This window comes from Ambystoma mexicanum, chromosome 11, assembly GCF_040938575.1.
Source record: "Ambystoma mexicanum isolate Mex_15411 chromosome 11, UKY_AmexF1_1, whole genome shotgun sequence".
In the NCBI taxonomy this organism is placed as follows: domain Eukaryota; kingdom Metazoa; phylum Chordata; class Amphibia; order Caudata; family Ambystomatidae; genus Ambystoma; species Ambystoma mexicanum.
In genome coordinates, this window is record NC_090934.1 from 161680275 (window position 1) to 161700605 (window position 20331).

General features: G+C 44.6%; 1 protein-coding gene across 2 annotated transcripts in view; it reads right to left on the reverse strand.

Moving 5' to 3' along the window:
- Window positions 1-1439: 1439 nt before the first annotated feature.
- STPG1 (sperm tail PG-rich repeat containing 1) overlaps window positions 1440-20331 on the reverse strand; it is a 546110-nt gene continuing 527218 nt past the window's right edge. For both annotated transcript variants that reach the window (XM_069622687.1, XM_069622688.1), the window contains exon 9: window positions 1440-1575. In XM_069622687.1, coding sequence (XP_069478788.1) covers window positions 1502-1575 — 74 coding nt within the window. In that variant the 3' untranslated portion in view covers window positions 1440-1501. The remainder of the gene's footprint in view (window positions 1576-20331) is intronic.

Consider the following 20331-nt stretch of genomic DNA (forward strand, 5'->3'; position numbering starts at 1 on the left):
TGTCAGGACATCATCCAAAAGAGGAAGCAGAGTCTGAGAACAATGCCGGATGGGTTGAATCTGGTAAGAGTCTGGGCATCATCCAAAAGAGGAAGCAGAGCCTGGGAACAATGCCAGATGGGTTGAATCTGGTAAGAGTCTGGGAATCATCCAAAAGAAGAATTGAAGCCTGAGAACAATGCTGGATGGGTTGAATCTGGTAAGTGTCTGGGCATCATCCAAAAAAGGAATCGAAGCCTGAGAACAATGCCGGATGGGTTGAATCTGGTAATAGTCTGGGAATCATCCAAAAGAAGAATTGAAGCCTGATAACAATGCTGGATGGGTTGAATCTGGTAAGAGTCTGGGAATCATCCAAAAGAAGAATTGAAGCCTGAGAACAATACCGGATGGGTTGAATCTGGTAAGTGTCTGGGCATCATCCAAAAGAGGAATCGAAGCCTGAGAACAATGCCGGATGGGTTGAATCTGGTAAGAGTCTGGGAATCATCCAAAAGAAGAATTGAAGCATGAGAACAATGCCGGATGGGTTGAATCTAGTCAGTGTCAGGACATCATCCAAAAGAGGAAGCAGAGCCTGAGAACAATGCCAGATGGGTTGAATCTAGTCAGTGTCAGGACATCATCCAAAAGAGGAAGCAGAGCCTGAGAACAATGCCAGATGGGTTGAATCTAGTCAGTGTCAGGACATCATCCAAAAGAGGAAGCAGAGCCTGAGAACAATGCCAGATGGGTTGAATCTAGTCAGTGTCAGGACATCATCCAAAAGAGGAAGCAGAGCCTGAGAACAATGCCAGATGGGTTGAATCTAGTCAGTGTCAGGACATCATCCAAAAGAGGAAGCAGAGCCTGAGAACAATGCCAGATGGGTTGAATCTAGTCAGTGTCAGGACATCATCCAAAAGAGGAAGCAGAGTCTGAGAACAATGCCGGATGGGTTGAATCTGGTAAGTGTCTGGGCATCATCCAAAAGAGGAATCGAAGCCTGAGAACAATGCCGGATGGGTTGAATCTGGTAAGTGTCTGGGCATCATCCAAAAGAAGAATTGAAGCCTGAGAACAATGCCGGATGGGTTGAAAGAGGAATCAAAGCCTGATTAATATTGTATAGCTTGAATCTTATAAACAATGGTCTCTCAATGCTAATTAATCAATATTTGTATTTGGCAGAGGGAACGGAAGACAAACTGGAATCAAGTTGGTTAGTTGATCCTATCGAAATATTTTAGCTAAAATATGGCGATGAAATAAATACACATTTTTTTACATAAAAATCAATCTGATTAATTCCTTTAGCGTAATCTGACTAGCCAGGTATCTGTTTGATGAAACCACTCTAACTTAACATAATTTCCAACTTTGAGAGTTGATCCCCACTTAAGAGTGTGTCGGCATGAAGAGTTTTCATTAGACAATAATAATTAGCCAGTTTTAGGAAATTATTGCAGGCTTCATGTTTATTGGTTACGGATAAGTACTGATGTGATTTCAGGGGGCATCATTACGCTGGAATCCACCTGTCGTCGACGTTGAAGTGGAAGGACTGTTTTCCTCTTGACTGTGGATCATAGGCACCTGCAACAACAAAATGTTTACTGAAAAATCAATATGAAAAATGAGTCCAATGTTACATTATTTTGGCAGCTTGACTTCAGACAGACCTGTGACTTGAGCGGTATCCCACCTCTTGTACCCCACCCCCAATACATTCCATAGAACACATAACTAGCCCCAAAGAGCAGTACAAACATTGACACAGAATATTCATTGCAGGGAGAGCGTTTTGAAAATGAGGTGCTTTACACACAATAGTGTGCGGCTTGGTTGAGGCTGTATTAAAAAACATCAGGATGTGATGGGAAAGAGGCCTGTGGTCATGTCGAGACTGGATTACAGAAACCAGAATTCAAGGGGATGAGGCCTGGGGACATGGGGCCGAATTGAAGAAGGCAGGCTGCGATGGGGAGGGCTACTAGACACATGTATAATTAAAGTACAGGTGGGCAGTAACACACAATATGGGCGGTCCCAAGGGTAAAATTCTAGTGTGAGTTGACTGCTGCGTGTGCTCAGGTGTAATGTGGTTATACCCATAACCACAATAATAGTCAATTTAGTACCAGAGTAACCTGTACACAAACGCGCAATTCAACTCATTTACCATTCTCTAAATCTGTTATAACAAGTAATAACTTGGTTTCATATATAACTATCCTCCGTTCGTGAAATCTCTAGAGACAATAAATCTGCTCCCTGTGAAGTAAAACAGTATTTCATTTATCCAATTGAAGTACTCTTTATCCATTGGCTTATTTATTTTAAATTTGTATAGCGCACTACAGCCCAAGGGCATCGAGGCGCTGTTGTAGGAATATGACTTTGTTACAGGAAATGCATGATTACAGGATTACAGAACGAATTACATGTTCACATAGTTAATTAAGGCTTGTCTCGTGGTCACAGTGAGCACAGGCCTTGTGTTTGTGAGTACTGAGGCAGGTAAATTCACACAATACAGTGGTTACACAAATAGAAGTGTCTTGATAGCTATTCTGAAAGCTGTGCAGGAGTCGATGCTCCTAATGTGAGGAGGGAGCAGGTTCCAATTGGAGGCTGCAATGACTGGAAAGCTGGTTCCTCCCGCTCTTGCTCTGAGTGTTTTGGGGATGGGGATCCTGTTTACACAGGCCATCCTGGTGGGTCTATCCAAGGAGGGTTTGGTCATCCTTTGAGATAGGTACAGGGCAGCGGTGTCGTGCAGACATGTATGTGTAAGTGCCAGGGTTTTAAACAGGATACGTTCAGCTTATGTTCTAATTATAATATTGAGCTAAAGACGAAAGACATAAGCCTCTATTGCAATTTTATGCCCCAAGAAAAACACATTTGTTTGCCTAAGCCGACACGTGTTTCGACCTCTAAGGTATTTTTTATAAACTATGATTTAGAAGTTCATTTAGAGAACACAGTAACTTCCATTCCGTGTTAATCACGATCTTGACCTTCCTAATTCTTTTATCCATCGTCTCAAAAAAAGCTGTAACATAATTGTAGTCATTCCTACAGATATTCCTCAGTTGCTCTCACTACGAAGAAATTAACATGTTTGATCAAACCAATAATCTTAACAATATACAATGTTTGGGATATATTATATCACAGCCGTGTTAGGCACTGACGTTTCCCGGACACATGGTGAGGCAGAAATCAGAATGTGATGGGGAGGAGGCCTAGGCACCATGTTGAGACCAGATTACAGAAACAAGGATGTGATGGAAAGGGCGCCTATAGACATGTTGAGACCAGATTACAGAAAGCAGGCTATGATGGCGAGGGTTTCTGGATACGTGTTGAGGGTGGAATACAGAAACCAGAATGTGATGTGGAGGCGGCCTAGGGCCCATGTAGAAACCAGATGACAGAAACCAGGTTATGATGGGGAGGGGTCTTGGGCATTTGTTGAGGCTGGAATACAGAAATCAGAATGTGACTGGGAGGAGACCCAGGGACCAGGTTGAGACCTGAATACAGACTCCAGGATGTGATGGAGAGGGGGCCAGAGGACCTGTTAAGACTGGGTTATAGACATCAGGGTGTGATGGCGAGTGTCCTGGGGACGTGTTGATCCCAGATTATTAAAGCCAGGCTGTGGTGGGGGCGCCTGGGGACAGGTTGAGGCCGGATTACTAAAACCAGGATGCAATGCGGGGCATGGGGACAGGTTGAGGCCCTCTTACAGAAACCAGGAAGTGATATGCAAGGGACATATAATTGGCACATTGCCAGGTAGGTCACTCCATTAGACTAACAGGGAGATACAGGGCCCCATTGAGAGTCGAGTGGCGATGGTAAAAACATGGCAAACACACCTCATGGAAAATCCTCCAATGTTTACCTTGACTCAAAAGATGGACGTCAACATTGTAACCCCTCCACCTCCAGTCAGTAAACAAGTTGCTGCCCTTAACGGGAAGGGATGTACTACCTCATCCCTGAGTTAAGGGACATAAATGTGATGGGGCCCCAAAAAGTAGCGAGAACGCTGGAATCACAGATGCCCGTCATCTCACCCCCTTTGCAATGCCATGCAATATTTCAATTCTCAAGAAAGCGATGAAAATGGACTAGAGACAAAACTATTCAGAAAAGAAACTGCCGTACTTCTTAAACACTGGAGTGGAGGACAGAAATGCCACAATCATACAGAGGCCAAGAGTTAAGAAGAGAATGTCGTGATGGTAATTACTGCATGCAGTAATTGTCGTGAAGAATCCACGAAACTCGTAATGAGGACCAAAGTGATTTGCCCAGAATCACACAGAATAGCAGGTCAAGTGCTGAAGCCGAGAAAATAATCCCAGCAAACAGGTTCCGAAATGAGAACTGGACTGGATCTCCTCTTTCGACAACTCCTTCGGAAAGTATAGCGGAAATCCAAGATACTTCAACTGCAAATGAGCATGGGAGGCCCCCACTACCTGCCCAATTTGCAGATATTCTGCAAGTGCAAAGGCATTTTATTTTGCTCTTATGCACACTGTGCACACACCCAGCGTGCAAGTGGCCGACAAGGGGCAGCTAAGGGAAATGGGGGATGGGAGTTTGCCCACACTCATGCATGCGACTGGTGGAGGGTGGGATGGAGAGGCCCCTTGCATTACACTTGGCTTGTATAGGCAGAATGGGAGTGGCTAGCACAGAGAGTGGATGAGCAATGCAAATTGTGGACACAGTTACAAATCGGGGCAAAGGAACACACCGCTTACTCATTTTCAGGCAAATTGCCCCTGTATCAGCCAGATCGTTTGCCGCAAATCTGCAGGGAGTATGTCTAGAGCCATAAATGTATTACTTGATAGACTTTCACAGCCCCACACCCCCTTTATTTGTAATTGCAATGCGTGTTTTTGTTTCCAATGAGCACGTTCCCTGCCAAGCAAGTACTGTGAAATATTTGGGTTTTATCACGAACAATTCTTAGTAATGACCACGTGTGGGCACAAGGGAAAATTGCCGTACCGCAGGTCCCTCCTGTTTTATCAGATGTCTTTGTGAATCGCACCCATGGTTCCTTTGCCCACGCTATACTTATTTAGCTACATATACTTTAAAACACAGGGTTTAGGCGTTACCCTAATATGAACACCCCACTCGCGATCCGTAGTCAATTTTCTTCATGTCTTGCAGTGCCCCAATAAATCAGGGGGGTGCGTATAATCTGCCCAAGCATTGCGCCCGGGGCTTGTCCTGTAAAATGATCTATTGTTCCCCTGTCGGCGGGCGGGGCGTGGGCGGACGCACCATGAGCCAGGGGCCACAGTATCTATTCTCCGACACCCGCTCCCTGAGCTGACAGCGCACCTGCCCAGGGGATGCCCAAGGCGCCTAAAAAACAGAACACCAGTCCGGAAACATCTCGTTCAACTAGTTTCTATGTTTAACTTCTTTTGAATTAATGATCTTTCTACACCCCACACAGGTCCTGTCTGACGTGTGCATTCTGATCACGATATTCATTCAGTTCACATCACGTCAACGTGTTGATGTCTTACAACGTTTCGTTCGCAGAAATAAAGAGCCTATTTTCAGATCAGGGAGTACCTGCGTTCTTTCCTCAGCGCCCATCGCGAGTCTTGCAACATTCCTTGTTTGTGCAGCATGGTAGTGGAGCGAACCCCCACCCACCCGCACCGCCCTGAACGTATTCCAGAAGCAATTAACTCGAGCAGCTGTCTGCAGGGCAGAGGTTACAAGGACCATGTGAACAAGCTGCAATCTTGTGAGGGACATTTTTTTTTAAAAAAAGCTGTTGTTACCCTCGGGTACCCCTTCCTCCCTAATATACCTCAAGTTGGGGTCTTACCTGCGATGATCAAGGATAAGTATGACCCAATTAGATAATGGACGAGATTGTGGTGAAATGGGGGGCTTACAACCTTACCATCAGGCCCTGTTGCATTTTCTGAGCCTGGAGGGTTGTAGTACCTCGAAATGGTTTGCACATCTGAAAAATGGATATTTGATATACAATCATATGGGACGAGCCAAGTACCAGCCAGGCAGTTGGATAAAAAGACTGTAAACCTAGCTATTAACAGACGGCTAATAAATTATCTAATTTGCAGTATACTCCCACCACCCAGTATTTTCTTCAGCTCCATTGTTGGAGGTGTGTTTCCAGCTACACCCAGCATCCTACACTACAAAACCTTCATTTCCACCGCGGAGCGGCGCGGAGTGGCGGTGAGTGGCAGTCTTGCAGTATACTCCCACCACCCAGTATTTTCTTCAGCTCCATTGTTGGAGGTGTGTTTCCAGCTACACCCAGCATCCTACACTACAAAACCTTAATTTCCACCGCGGAGCGGCGCGGAGTGGCGGTGAGTGGCAGTCTTGCAGTCATGCCAGGCAAGACGGGCCCGACTGCCGTTCCACCAACCGCCGCCCTACCACCTAAACTCCAGTCTTTGGACCCCGAAGATCTGACAGGCCGCCGCCTGAGAAGCAACGCAAAATTGCTGTCTAAAAACGCAACTGAAATATTTACAGACACTCTCAATCACCTCCCTGTGTCTCGCCTTGAATCAACAGACGACCGCCTTTTATCCCAGAGCCCTGACCCCAAAACAGGTCCTTACTTGGGAAAAAGTCGTAAGACACTGGGAAAGGGTACATGTACAGGAAAAAGAGACACTGAAAAGTGCACTTTCTTTCTCAATAGTAAAAAGCCTACACAAACAGATGAAGCAGACTCACCCGAGGATGACACCTTGATCCTGGACGCCCACGCCATCGAGCCTCGTCTGCCTCCGGCACCTGTCGTTTCATCCCAGCACCTACAGGCGGGCCCGACGCTCCCCGGAGCTCCGCAGCATCCCGAAGGGGCGGCCGCGTTGAGTCCCGGAACGAATTTGCCCAGGCCGCCAAATGAGTGTACGCCGGCGGGGCCAGCTGCCGCCGGTGACCGGCGGTCTCCCGGAGGGGGGACCGCCTTGAATCCCGTGCCTATGCAGCTTGTTTCCCTGCCGACGTTCGACAGGCCGACCCAAGTCACGGCCCCAGCTCCGCAGTCACCCGGAGGGGGGACGGCGTGGAGCGGGTTGCCCACCTTGAGGCCGGCGAACGCAGAAAACGGGCTGCCAGAACGGGAGGCGGCCGCTTCGGAAGGCGGCCCCCCACCCACCCCCTTGGGGGGGAGAAAAGAAGTGTCATCCGACCCCGCGGGAGAACCACAACCCGGGGATAAAGAGCTGGAGTGCCAGAGCGGACAAACATCTGAGGGAAAACCGCCCGCGAGAACATCTGAGAGCGAATCCGCACCAGCGCCACCTATTGACCAAACTCAAAAATCCACAATATTACTCAATGAAGCCTCAACAAATTTGCCATCAGCTAACCTCGATGATGAAACCAACGAGGAGTCTACTTCAAACCGACCATTACCCAATGAAGAAAAGGTCCCTGCCTTTAACTCCACAAAAAAAAGAGACCTCGGTCATTTGATGACCCAACAAAAAAAAAAAAAGTTTACGAGGAGGAAATAGCAAGCAAACAAAGGAACCCAGGCAGTTCTGCCAAACAACTACCAAAACACACGACCTCTATTAAAACACTTCGCGTGGTCACTAAAGACTCAAGAAAGAACATGAAAAAACCTCAACGTCCCTTGAAACTATTATCGGACTTCTTTCACAAGCACTCCAAAGCTATCCAACAAAAGTGCAAAGAACTGACAGACGCAGAAATTTTGGAGGCAGCAGACGCAATCACCCCTCCTCGAAAACATCGCAGGGTAATACAAGCCCAACGTAAAGTACCCCTTCCTCTTACCAAAGAAGACAACAGACCAGCAACCACCATAGATCCGACAAAATGGCACTTTTCGGGCCAAGTTACTCCAACAATTCCACAAATAACGACAGACGAGCCAGGGGTGCAAATCGCCCCAAAACTGATCTCACCTGCAACACCCTCCTGTAAACCGGTGGTACCTTATTCCGGCAATACAACGGCGCAAATAGCACCATCAATTTTGGCCCTCCAACAAAGTCAAAAGAGCTGCGACCATAAAGCACAGATCCAACCCCAGCCCCACAGCCAAGAGACACAAGAGGGTGACAGACCCATATCTCCTCGATATAACCTGACCCCGTTGAAGCAAGTAGACTCCCCCACGACAAACAACACTCAACTTACACCAAAAGATATTCCAAGTGATAGGGAGGCTTCACCTCAATCAAATAACAGCGATAAAGAACACTTACCTGAGACCTCGCCACGGCCTTTGAGAGAGGCCCACATATCTATTCCGCAAACCCGGGAAAGAGACTGTGAAAGAAACCACCCGGCAAAATCTAAAAATAGAATCCAGTTTGAGAAAACTCTAGACAACTTCTACTCAAACTTGGACAGCTATAATAACCAAAGAAGACACTCCTCAGATCACGCTTCTAGAAGGTTATCTGCAGTCACCATACCAGCCACACGACCGCCATCACCTACCAGAGGCAAATCGACACCGTATAGCCCCTCACCATCAAATGACTTACAGTCAAAAAAACTGGACACTTGCACCCTGATGTCAGCTTTATCTATAGCTTTAAATCCTTTCGTCAAGCTATACGAAACAATCGGAGACACAATGAAGGATCATATATCACTTCAAACGGTAATGCTAAATAAACTAACTTTTCTGGAGGGTTATATCACGGCCCTAGAAGCTAAGATAGCATCGATTGAAAACAACCCAACTCAAGACCAGATGACGCTTCCGCCTCAACAACTAATTCAACCTACGTGCCCTGTTCGTGAAGAAAGACCGCAAATAAAGTCATTGGGCACACAAACACTCTTATTCATCGACTTAACGGCGCCCACATCTCTCCCGACAGACAATTGCAAGTCGACAAAAGGAGGGAAAGAACCCAACCACAAAAGGAAAAAAACAGCATTACTAGAACCGATTTTCCAACGACAGGTCTCAACCAGCTTAGAAACAACAGCCTCGCTAAAAAGCCCTACAACTAAACCCAAAGGGAAAGGGGAAGCTATAGACCGACGGGAAGCAAACACGGAAGCTCATGTAACATTTAACCACTCTCCTAGAGGGGCGGAAGCCCTTCTAAACGACGAGGATTTAATGAACATTACTCAACATTTCTCAGATCAATCTATAACTTCAATTCAAGAAGTGCAAAGTGCAAACGACTCCTCACCTAACCACACAACGTCCCCAGAACACCGCAATAAAGAAAAAGAGACTACAGAATCTCCTTTTTATACCCTCGAAGAACGAAGACAGTGGCTGTCCAGGGATACCAACAACCTAAAAGAATCCCCATTGGGAAAACTGGGGACAGTATCCAACCCTAAACCCCAAAAGCCAGAAAACGAGAAACGGGATAAACAATCACATCGACGATCATTAAGGCACACTCAAAGATCGAGTAACAGCCACTATCGCCATCGTCCAACAGGTCAATCAAAGAATCCTACATCAAGACCATACCCAAAGGAGGCTCCAAAAAGAACTTTCAAATCAAAAACTGTTAAATATCATACAAAACCTCAACCACGATGGATATTGAAACTAGAGCAGGTTCCTGGGAATTCCGATGAAGTAACTCTAAACAGAAGAGCAGTTATGGACCTGTTTAGTTTCATTCCGAAACTACGCTCAATTAAATCAGACGACCTTCAGATCGTAGACCCAAGCCACCAAGGCCACAGAGCAATTTCACATCTATACATTGCGTCACAAACAACAAATAATGCTCTTAAATCCGCCCTGGAAGAACTTTTAATAATGGGTTACGATCTTACGGAATCTACGAGAGAAATCAAACCTCGTAATCACCGAGAAACTAGAGAATCCCAAGAGCGTAAAAGAGCAACGGAGCACCATCGACTTTCTTATCAAAATTCTCACTCGACATCGAAAAAGACAGTCAAAACAAATGTTAGAGTCCAAAATTCAAACTCTAGCAATGCATCTCATCAACAAGAATCTACTCGGCCAGTAAAAGGTCCAGTTAGCTCAACTTTAACTGTCAAGGAAACAAAACCTTCCAAGATTCTGGCCAAAACCAACCACCCGACAGCAGACCTAAAGCTCCAAAGGACAGTCCGAAACAAGTCTTCTCCAGCAGACTCATCACAATCCCAAACCTCGTCGCTGCATTCCCTCTGGTCCTGGCTGCCGAAAGCCCTGAAGCTAAATTCACAAAAATAGCCACCCGAGAGAAGGATCTACAGCAACGCTACCGTCTACCGGAATTCTAACCCTCAAGACCAACTAAAAATGTGTTAGTGGAATACTCGAGGTTTTCTTCACTTAACAGCCCCGGGGTCCGTGACCCTTACAGCATATGATATCATCTGTCTGCAAGAGACATGGCTGCTCCAACCTCCAGTCCTTGACGGTTACGAGACCCACACAGTGTTGGCCAAGAAGGGCCTTTTAGGCCGCCCAACTGCAGGTCTCCTTATAGCAATTCGCAGTGGACGAGGCCTAACCGATACACAAAAATTAAAGGAAAAGCACTTCATGATGATGGTAAAATTAAACTGGACTACAAGAGATGAAAAAACAAATAAAATACTGACGAAGAAATTAATAATCGTTAACATATACTGGAACCCAGCAACCATCGACTGTACAAAATTCATCAATACAATCGAACAAGACCTAGACTGGGCTCAAGTAACCCACCACCCCGACTATGTAGTCCTATGTGGTGACCTTAACATCACTAGACAACCCTACGAGATCACAAAAGGACTTAAACTGAAAAAACGCCAAATTGACCAAAGATCGATTAAATGGCAGAACCTAATGAAGTCTAGATCTTTCGACAACCTAGACGAAGCCTTCCCTGACCCAAATAGATTACCAACATGGGAAGGAGCTAAATCGAACTCAACAATCGATTATATCTTAGTATCACGCCCTTTGTTACTGCATATTAACTCCTTTAAAGTTGTCAAAACCAGAGAAAGTGACCATAACCTTCTCGAAACCACCTGGACAACAAAGGCTCCGATTAACCATACTATGAGCGTAGACATTGAACCCAATGACCAGGGGACTAGACTAAGGATCACAGAAAAGGCCATAACATCTATTTCATTGCTTTACAGCGAGCACAAAACCACTCCAAGCAACAACGAAGTAGATTATACTCCACTGCTGACAGCATTTAAAATTCCAAAACGAAACAAGAAACCAACCGCCTCAGACCAAAAACATAAGTATGACACACTAGTCGCTGAAAGAAAAAGAGAACTGAGGAAAATAAAAAGACAAGCTCGTAAACTCGACTTTCCACAGTCAACTGCCATCATCAAAGACGCAGTTAAAAATTACAAAACTTGGCTTAAAGGCTACCGGCACAAGCTTTACCAGCAAGACGCAGAAGATATTCTGAAAGCTATCACAGGAAACCATGCAAGAGATTTTTGGTCCCTACTCCACTCAACAACTCCTGGCGCTAGACCTTGCCAATTGAACGGAATAGGCCAGTTAGAATGGGAAACACACTTCAGAAATCTCTTCAAGAACACCACGACCATATGGCCCGTGACGGAAAACAACGATACCGCCTGGATCTGTGTAGATAATATCAAAGAAATCGTAACTTTAATCAAAAAATTAAAACCTTCACGTGCACCAGGTCCGGACGGCATCACGAACTTTGACCTGAAGGCCCACCCCGAAGCCTGGGCGCCTTTGTTAAGCCAAATCTTTAGACGATGTGCCACCACAAAATCCATCCCTCCATCGTGGAAGAGTGCTAATGTGGTACCCATCTATAAAAAGGGCAATAGGTCAGACCCTAGCAGTTATCGACCTATTGCCCTCCTAGACCCAATAGGAAAACTGTTTGGATCCCTTTTACTAAACCATTTCACCACCTGGGCCAACGACGCTCCCTGCCAAGATAATCTCCAAACCGGCTTCAAAAAGAACTTAGGGACCAACGCCAATATACTAATACTGAGCGCCTTGAAAAGCAAAATTTTGGAGGGACGTCCAAGTCTGTTTATCGCGTTCGTCGACCTGACACAGGCGTTCGACAAGGTGGATCGTGACAGATTGTGGGAGAAACTTGCACGATGGAAATGCCCTCCTGGCATCCTCACCCCAATCAGAGCCCTTTACTCCAACACTTCAATGCGAGTACGCCTTAACCAACAAGGCCTCCTAACAGAAGAAATAACAACGGCTAGAGGGGTAAAACAAGGCTGCCCCCTAGCCCCGGCTCTGTTTTGGACCTATCTAGGAGACTTCCAAGAAACAGAAAAACTGGTGAGAGCATTTCCTCCTAAACTCGGAGGTGATCAGATTAGTCGTCTCCTTTACGCTGACGACCTCATCCTTTTGGACAACACTCCAATAGGCTTACAACGCCAACTCTTAAACTTACAACAATATATGTTGGCAAACAACTTGGAAATTAACCAAGCAAAAACCAAAATGATGGTCATCGAGAAATCTGCAAAAAGGAACGCCATTCAACCTTTAAAACTAGGTTCGATCACCATCGAGAAAGTCTCCAGCTTTAAATACCTGGGTGTCATCCTAGATAGTTCGCACAGAGAGAACGCGATGAAGGAAGAACTGCACGCAAAAACCATAAAATTGGCCGCACAAGGGAAAGCCATCGATATAAAATTCGGCAGATTCTCAATCATCCCGGTACGAGACTTTTACAAAAAGAAAGTCATACCATCTTTGACTTATGGCGCCGACGCAATGCCGAATCTTCCACAAGAACTGTGGCAAAGCCTGGAAGCAACTTTCTGGAGATCAGTCCTTGGCCTCCCAAAATCTACCCCGATAACATTAATCAGACGGGAACTCACTCTCTCCTCCTTAAAATCTACCACGGACAGCAACAGTGTGCTACTATATCGGAAATGTATATTGCAAGACGCCCCATACGCTTACAAGCTGATAAGAGAAGAAATCCGTCTCGGGACATGCCAAATGCTTACCCGATGGGAAACTAAAATCCTGTCCACGCTGGACTCAGTTGCCTGCAACATGGAGGACCTCATTAGCAACCCAGTTAGAGTAATTAAAAAAATCAAAGAAATGGACCGGATCAACACCCTTGAAACAGCTACTCGATATAAACTTACCAACCATCTTCCTCCGTTCTGTAAAAAATTAGACTCTGTTCAACTATACTTGAAACTATTCCCTAATAGATCAACTAGAAACTTCTTCTTAAAAATTCGACTCAACCTACCAGAAACAAACGAAATCTTGGCGATTAGACGCATATCCACGACCAGTAATTGTCGGCTTTGCAAATCTACAGAGACTAAAGAATCCATAAGACACCTGCTTTTGACCTGCCCTGCGACGACAGACATCCGTCGAACTTATTTGAAAGACACCTTCTCAAATTTCACCTTGCAAGAAGAAGAATCGTGTTGGAACAAACTGATAGACGGTGACAAACAAACATGGCAGCTGGCAACAACAAGCATCATGAAGCACATCTTTAATGTCCTCCTTCCGCTGCAGTCTCAACACAATGTTCCTCCGATTCAATGACTTTCTTTTCCTCCTTCCATTGACAAATACGTGAGGCAGTTCTCGACTATTTAACTATTAGGAACGTCAAACGTCACAACTGCATCCAACGCGTTTTCAAATTTTCTCTCTTTGTTAAAAAATCTTATTTAGATTAAATACAAAAAAAAAAAAAAAAAAAAATAAGAATTATCTAATTTGTGATGCTCTGAAATTGTTGCCTCCGATTATGTCAATTGCAGATTGCCCAGACATGCTATAGTATATATCGATTTAATTAGCCCGGCCTATGGAAGATCCTTGTACCTGCGCTTCCGATTTAGGGCGCTGGCGGTCGCAAGCGTCACTGTTCTATGGAAACCCTAAGATTCTGCCTCGTGCCCGATGTGTAAGCAGGCCCGGCTCCAGCGGGGGGCCAAGGGGGCCAGGCCCCCCCAGAGCCAGCCTCTGCCCCCCCCTAGAAAGGAGGCCATGTCAGTGGTGTTATACACCACTGGTAACTGAGGGAGTGGGGGGGTGGATGTCACTCTTAACATTCAGCAGCAACCTCAGAGACATCATTCTGAGAGGCTGAATTGTAGGAGGCCTGGCCAGGATTTGTTTTCTTGCCCCACGTCATGAAAGTACAAATGACCAGGGATATGGGGGCCATTCACACCTCTAAGTGAGGTAGCACACTTATTCGGGAAGGCTGCCTACAACTATTTTCCCAAACCTAAAACCACAATTTTGGTTTCTGTAATTTCAAGTATGTTTATTTTTTGTGGTAATATCGTGGTTTTTCACATCATGCTTAATAAAATGGTTAACTATATCAAACGATAAATGACAGGTAAAGTTGCTTGAACACAGATTTCTGCAGAAGGTGCGTCAACTGACCGGGGGCCCTTACAAATGACATTCAAAGTATATATTCTGCTGCATTAACTACTTGAGTATAAGTGAAAAGATAAGGTTGGTAGTAACAAAAATGTAATTCTGGAGGGGAGAGAGTACAATCAAAAAGTGATACATGCAAGGCTTTGAATTAAACATTATCACTACCATTGCTCTGCGCAACATTCCATGCCATAATTCTGTAGTATGTCAGTGCAATTAGAGAAGGCGACAAGCCATTAGCAAATGACTTTTGGTGCTGCCACCAAATGGAGCAGTTCAATCTCAATTGCTAGGCCGTGTTTCATCTGGACGGGGACACAAGCAACCATATGAATGTTTAGGCCCTGTGGTCTAGCAGTTTGGGAAGGGCTTCCAACATTAGTAACATATTCATGGCTGATATGCAAATGGTATGGAAGGCTGGCCAGAGCAATGACGGTGGTTCTAATTGATTCAGAGACATTTTACCTATTAGGTACAACCAGAACGCATGCTGTGGAACAAAGATAGGATGGCAATAAAATGTGATGAGAAACACACATCCTATGGGTGTGTCAGGTCATTTACCCACCTAACGACTAGACGTGGCTATGTCAATGCCTCACCACCAAAAACCTAACCTTTCTAGAACTCCTTGAGCAAGCTCCACCACAAAGTAACACCAAACGTCTTGCTGTATAGGGCCTGCCACTGTTATATCTAAGCATTCTTTTGAGTGTTTAATTACCTCTGTAAATGAGCTCCTGGTGTAATAACACTCTCTTAATGTGTGTCTTCAGCCAGTTGATTTTATAAGCAATATATTTGTCAATGGCTCTGTGACTTGCACTGAAATCCTGTTTTAAGCAATCATGAAGCGAGCAGTTTTGGCTTGCGTATAGGTGTTGGCAGACATTTGCCAGGCAATGCCATCATATGTCCAGTTACTGGCACCATTTTCTAGCTGTTCCCATTTTATGGCCAGGTGGTACCGTTATGGCAGTGCCTGGCAAATGCCTATCCATCCCTAATCAAAAGCCCAAGACGTTGGCTTTGCATTTTGGCTTTCGTTTGTCTCCATCAGTGAATGTGTATATGCCCAGATGTGGGTGTCGTGCTTGCTACGACTAGGGAATCAAGCTGCACCTCACTGAGCTGGTCCAACAAGGCCCTACATGAAAATGATGAGGCTAGGTTGGCAAGTATTGACCAGTTTCAGATCTTCTCATGTATACTTACCAGTGGGGCTCCGACCTAAATAGAATGTATCTTTGTTTGGAAGGCTAGTCTTCTCTGACAGAACGTTTCATGATTCAAACTGATAAGTACTGACTTGATAACCTCATTCTGTTTGAATAACTTTACAGAGTTTCCATGCAAACAGAATATGTCATGTGTGTTGTGGGATTTGTTTGGAAAGTATGATGTAAATCCTGGGTGCTGGGTGTTTAGGCAGTGCCGGAAATGAAACATGAACACCCGTAAAATAACAAAAAAAGAAGAGCATTTTCTATAATGTTGCAGTCAAAGTATAAAATATCTACATCTTTTATAACTAAAAAGCAGTATTTAAATATTTTCTAAAGAGTACAATCAGAGGTGGATTTAACATTTGGACAAGGGACAAATGTCAACGCCCCCCTACTGCTCTACTCTCTCCCCTCAAATACAAAGAGCCAGGGCTGATCAGGCTCTACCAGTGAGATCCTATCTTTTTAACGTGTCTCAGAGGAAGATTATTTACAAAAGGTAGTGATTAGAGATAAGAAAAGGTCAAAATGCAGTGACCATTGCTGTGCCACTTTAAAACAAAATTATATAGGATTTTAAGAAGCTATTTAAGTGTGATTGTTGGGTGATTAGTAAGTAAGGGGATACAGAACAAGCTCTGTGAAACAATAACCTTGTCATGCATTACATTTCACTTTATGTTTGAATAAGATTTTTTTAAGTTCTCATTAATTTCTATGCTGGAGTTTGTAGGCATCCATTCAGGATGGGGAAAATAAAGCTACAGTCATAGAGGATCATGTTCCAGGTCAAGCGGAGTGGAAGAAGCGGCGCTAAATGCATGTAGCTTCAATTTTTATGAGCTGCAGGATTTTGTATGATTTGACAGGTGAAGTTGGAGAGCAGATCGGACTTAACAAGTTCCCCCTGCCAAATCCAATTGGTAGTCCAACAGCATGTATTTTTGCGTTGGCGGAAAACCAATAGGTTCTTATGGGACTTGCCCGAGCTTTACACCTGAAAAAAAGCATGAGAGTCCAAAGGAATCCATTTTGGATGGCTCCCCCAATCGTTAATTGTGCAAGTAATTTACTCTTTTCCAGACACGTAGTGGTAAAGTAAATAGCAAACGCGATTTTTGCCTGTGTTTTACTCTTTACTTTTCCAGTACTTGCTGGAAACGATGAAAATTAATGAATGGCCCCTTTTGCAAAAATGGGCAAGCAGGAGAATTCTGATCTGTGCAATTTAGGATTCAAAACAAAATGCCCCCCTTAACCTTTTCATTAACATGTTTCTACAATGATGAATAGATTGTCAGGTTGGTTTATCATGTGACTTGTGCATTTTTTTAAAAGTAATCTGTATACAATTTAGTATTATTTTAGTTATTCAAAGACAAACCTCAACACATATTTGTACCAACTTGAGCTTGGAAAATGTGTGGTCACGTATCTAAATTTCAGGCTAGGCTCAAATTATGGCTTTGCCACTTCACCAAAGTGTGTGATCCTGGGCATATTTTTTTACTTCCCTATGCCTTACCTGTTAAAATTAGGTGCCCCTAGAACTGATTCAGTACGCATTATAAGCTATTCCAAAAAGCCTAACTTGTGGTTTAATAGATGGGCAGCACAGGCATTAGGACACACACACATCTAACTTTGAAAATATTCGGGCCACATTTATTGAACACAATTGTGTCAGTCAATAGCAAATCAAAGTAAACGCATCAAACAAACAATCATCATGGACAATTCCATATTGTAACCAGTATGTAAACAGTATGTACCAGACAATGATGTACAGGGGCACGCCCCACCAGGAGTAATACCAGGAGGCCACAAACCCCTCAACCAGCACTGTCTGCCTCCTGATGCAGCCCTTACAGCCCTAGCACTCTCTTGCACTCTCAACGCAATTAAAATGTGCTGCACAAATGCAACAAAAAAATAATTTTTTTTGTTTCAAATGTAATTTTTGACATGAACCGTTGATGGGAGACTTTCAGAATGGGACTCCTGCATGGGTTCAGTTGGAAAGAAGGGGGGGAAGGAGTTTGTGGAATGGGTGCATGAAAGAGGTTTGTATACATGTGTATGTTATTGGAGGGTATGTTATTGTGCTCAAAATATTGTTAAGATCAACAAGACTACCTGTATTGAATGGACATGTGTATGGGAGAACAGGTCCAAGGGACCCCCCATCCCCTGCAGTCCCCTCCTTGTTACGTCCATGACTCGTCAGGGGCCCCCTGCCGCCAGGGCCCAGGTGGTGGGTGGACCACTGGCTGACACATTGACCAAACGTACTGTATTAGGCTAGGTCCTGGAAACCATTTTTGAAAACCAGAACGCCATCTTAAGACATGATTCTTCGTGCGCTGCAGCACGGCCCCCACCTTCAGAGAGTCCTCGCCTACCCCTGTTGCCTCCGCTCCCTGGCGGATCCGCTTAAAGCCTGTTCCCACAAACAGTCGGACATGAGCTAGTGCTAGAGCAAACACTGTATCATTCACCTTCCGCAGTGCATCATTATCCTCAGCGTGACCGGGTAGCGGGGCCGGCTCGGAAAATAACTGTAAATCGTCCCCGATGAATCAAAAGCCTCAATCCTATACCAACAAACTGTGTAACTATATATATATATAATGCATCACAATAATATCCCTTCTGCACGACCCCCTTGTCAAAATCTACAAACACTGTAAGAATAGAAGAATGTGTGATTACTTGATAAAATGGTCAGGATACCCAAACCTCCTCAGTTATGTACAAACACCCAGTGCCCCTGGTCTCCTACTATATGCTTCTCTAGGGGTAATGTAAATAGAGCAATACCTAGTCCTTATGCCATGACTAACCTAATGCTGCTAGAGTGCAAAGGAACATAAGCACAACAGTACTGTGAGCTCATGTAAATTGCCTAAAGAGATACACAGAATGCAATCAAACGTGAATGTATGAATTTAACATGTATTACTGATGTCAACCATATTGGTCTGTTGTTCCTGCGTGCTCCATCAACCCAAATGCTACCTCACGTATAGTGTTTACCACATAGTGCAAGAGCTGCTATTTTTGCAAATAACTCACCCTGTTGTGATTAATAGAAACATTGGTAAAGTTAACATATTTGAAAGGACTATGTAAAGGTGCAAACGATGTAGACGTGTAACCCTTTAGAAAATCAATAAGCATTATACATTATACGAATCCCTTTGTTTTCAATATAATTTGCAGCATACGAGAAGAGTATCATCGTGGGCATATCCAAGGTCACTTCCCCTCCCTTCCCACTGAAGCCTGCCAGAGAAAGCAAAGGCCCGAGCAAAGGCGCTTCAAGCATTCATGTTCCCCCGCAGCTCGCATGGCTACGGCCAGCCACCTGAATTATTTATAACTTAGCAGTAAAACCTGGCCATAACCAAAGGCCAGAGGTGCCCCCTTATAGGTCCCACGGCCTACCAGTTCACCCCAGATTAATGGGGCTTGTAAAATAAGACACCTAATATGCGCCAACATTGTGTAAAAGCATCTGTCATTACTTCTAACGAGATCTAAAAACTCGGACAGCTCACCCCGTGCCGTGAGACCCGACCCCATGACCCATGATACCTAGTCAACAGGAAAACAGTAACCATGTATTGATGTATCGTCAAAGTATTCCACCCAATGTGCATTCCTCCTGTGTTGTATTAACCTGTAGAATAACCTATTGTAGGATTTACAGGACAACTGACATTGCAGTATTGAATGAATGGGGTGTGCATGGCCACTAGGGCAGAAATCCAAGAAAGACGTCCATCAATGACACTGACCACGCCTGGCAGCACCTCCCGGATGAGCCCAGCTGACCTGCCCACCCCACGGGATTCTTTCCACTAGGCTCTACTCGATTGCCTGAACCACCAAAAGATTCCGCACTGTCATACTCGTAATGTGGACCAAGATTTTTTCGAGCCAGAAATCAAAACCTGCATGAGGACAGAGTGCAAATGCTTTCTCTTTATTGCTTACATGCATAGTCTGTTTGCAAAACGACTCACTTCTGGGTGTTCTACGTGAAAAGAGTTTGGCAAAAAACAAAAGAAATGCAAGAAACAGAGACTGCAGAAACAATGGCATCACCAAATAATCAAGGAAGACGGCACTCGCAAAGGACAGTAAACATCTGGTAACATTTGCCATTCCCAAGGATACATATTCTTTGATTAAATCTGCCAACTTGCAGTATGCGTATGACCCTGGCCAAGAAAAGCATGCTTGTGTGAGACTTAAAAATATGGCAGAACAATGGCAGAAGAAGAATCCCAACAGCCTAAGGACTGGGCTAGTAGAAACCCTAGCTAGCTTGGACTCTCTGCAAGTCATAAGGGGGGACAGGGATTGAGCTGGCCACCTTCAGAACTTAGTTATCATACTCAAAGTATCAAAGTATCGGGCCTTACAATGCAACCCCAACTACTCGAAGGAGAGGATTAATTGATCATAGCAACTATGGACCACACCGCCAACCCAATTCAAACCAGTCGATCAATGATGTTGACTAAATCAATTTTGAAAACGCAAACAACAATGTCCGATTACAAGCATGAGTTTAAGAAACCCAGAGGCTTTTCAAATCTTCAACCGCAACATATCTAACTCGCTCGACAAGAGGTGTCTCCTCCACAAGTAAATAATAAACTAGGAGAACAT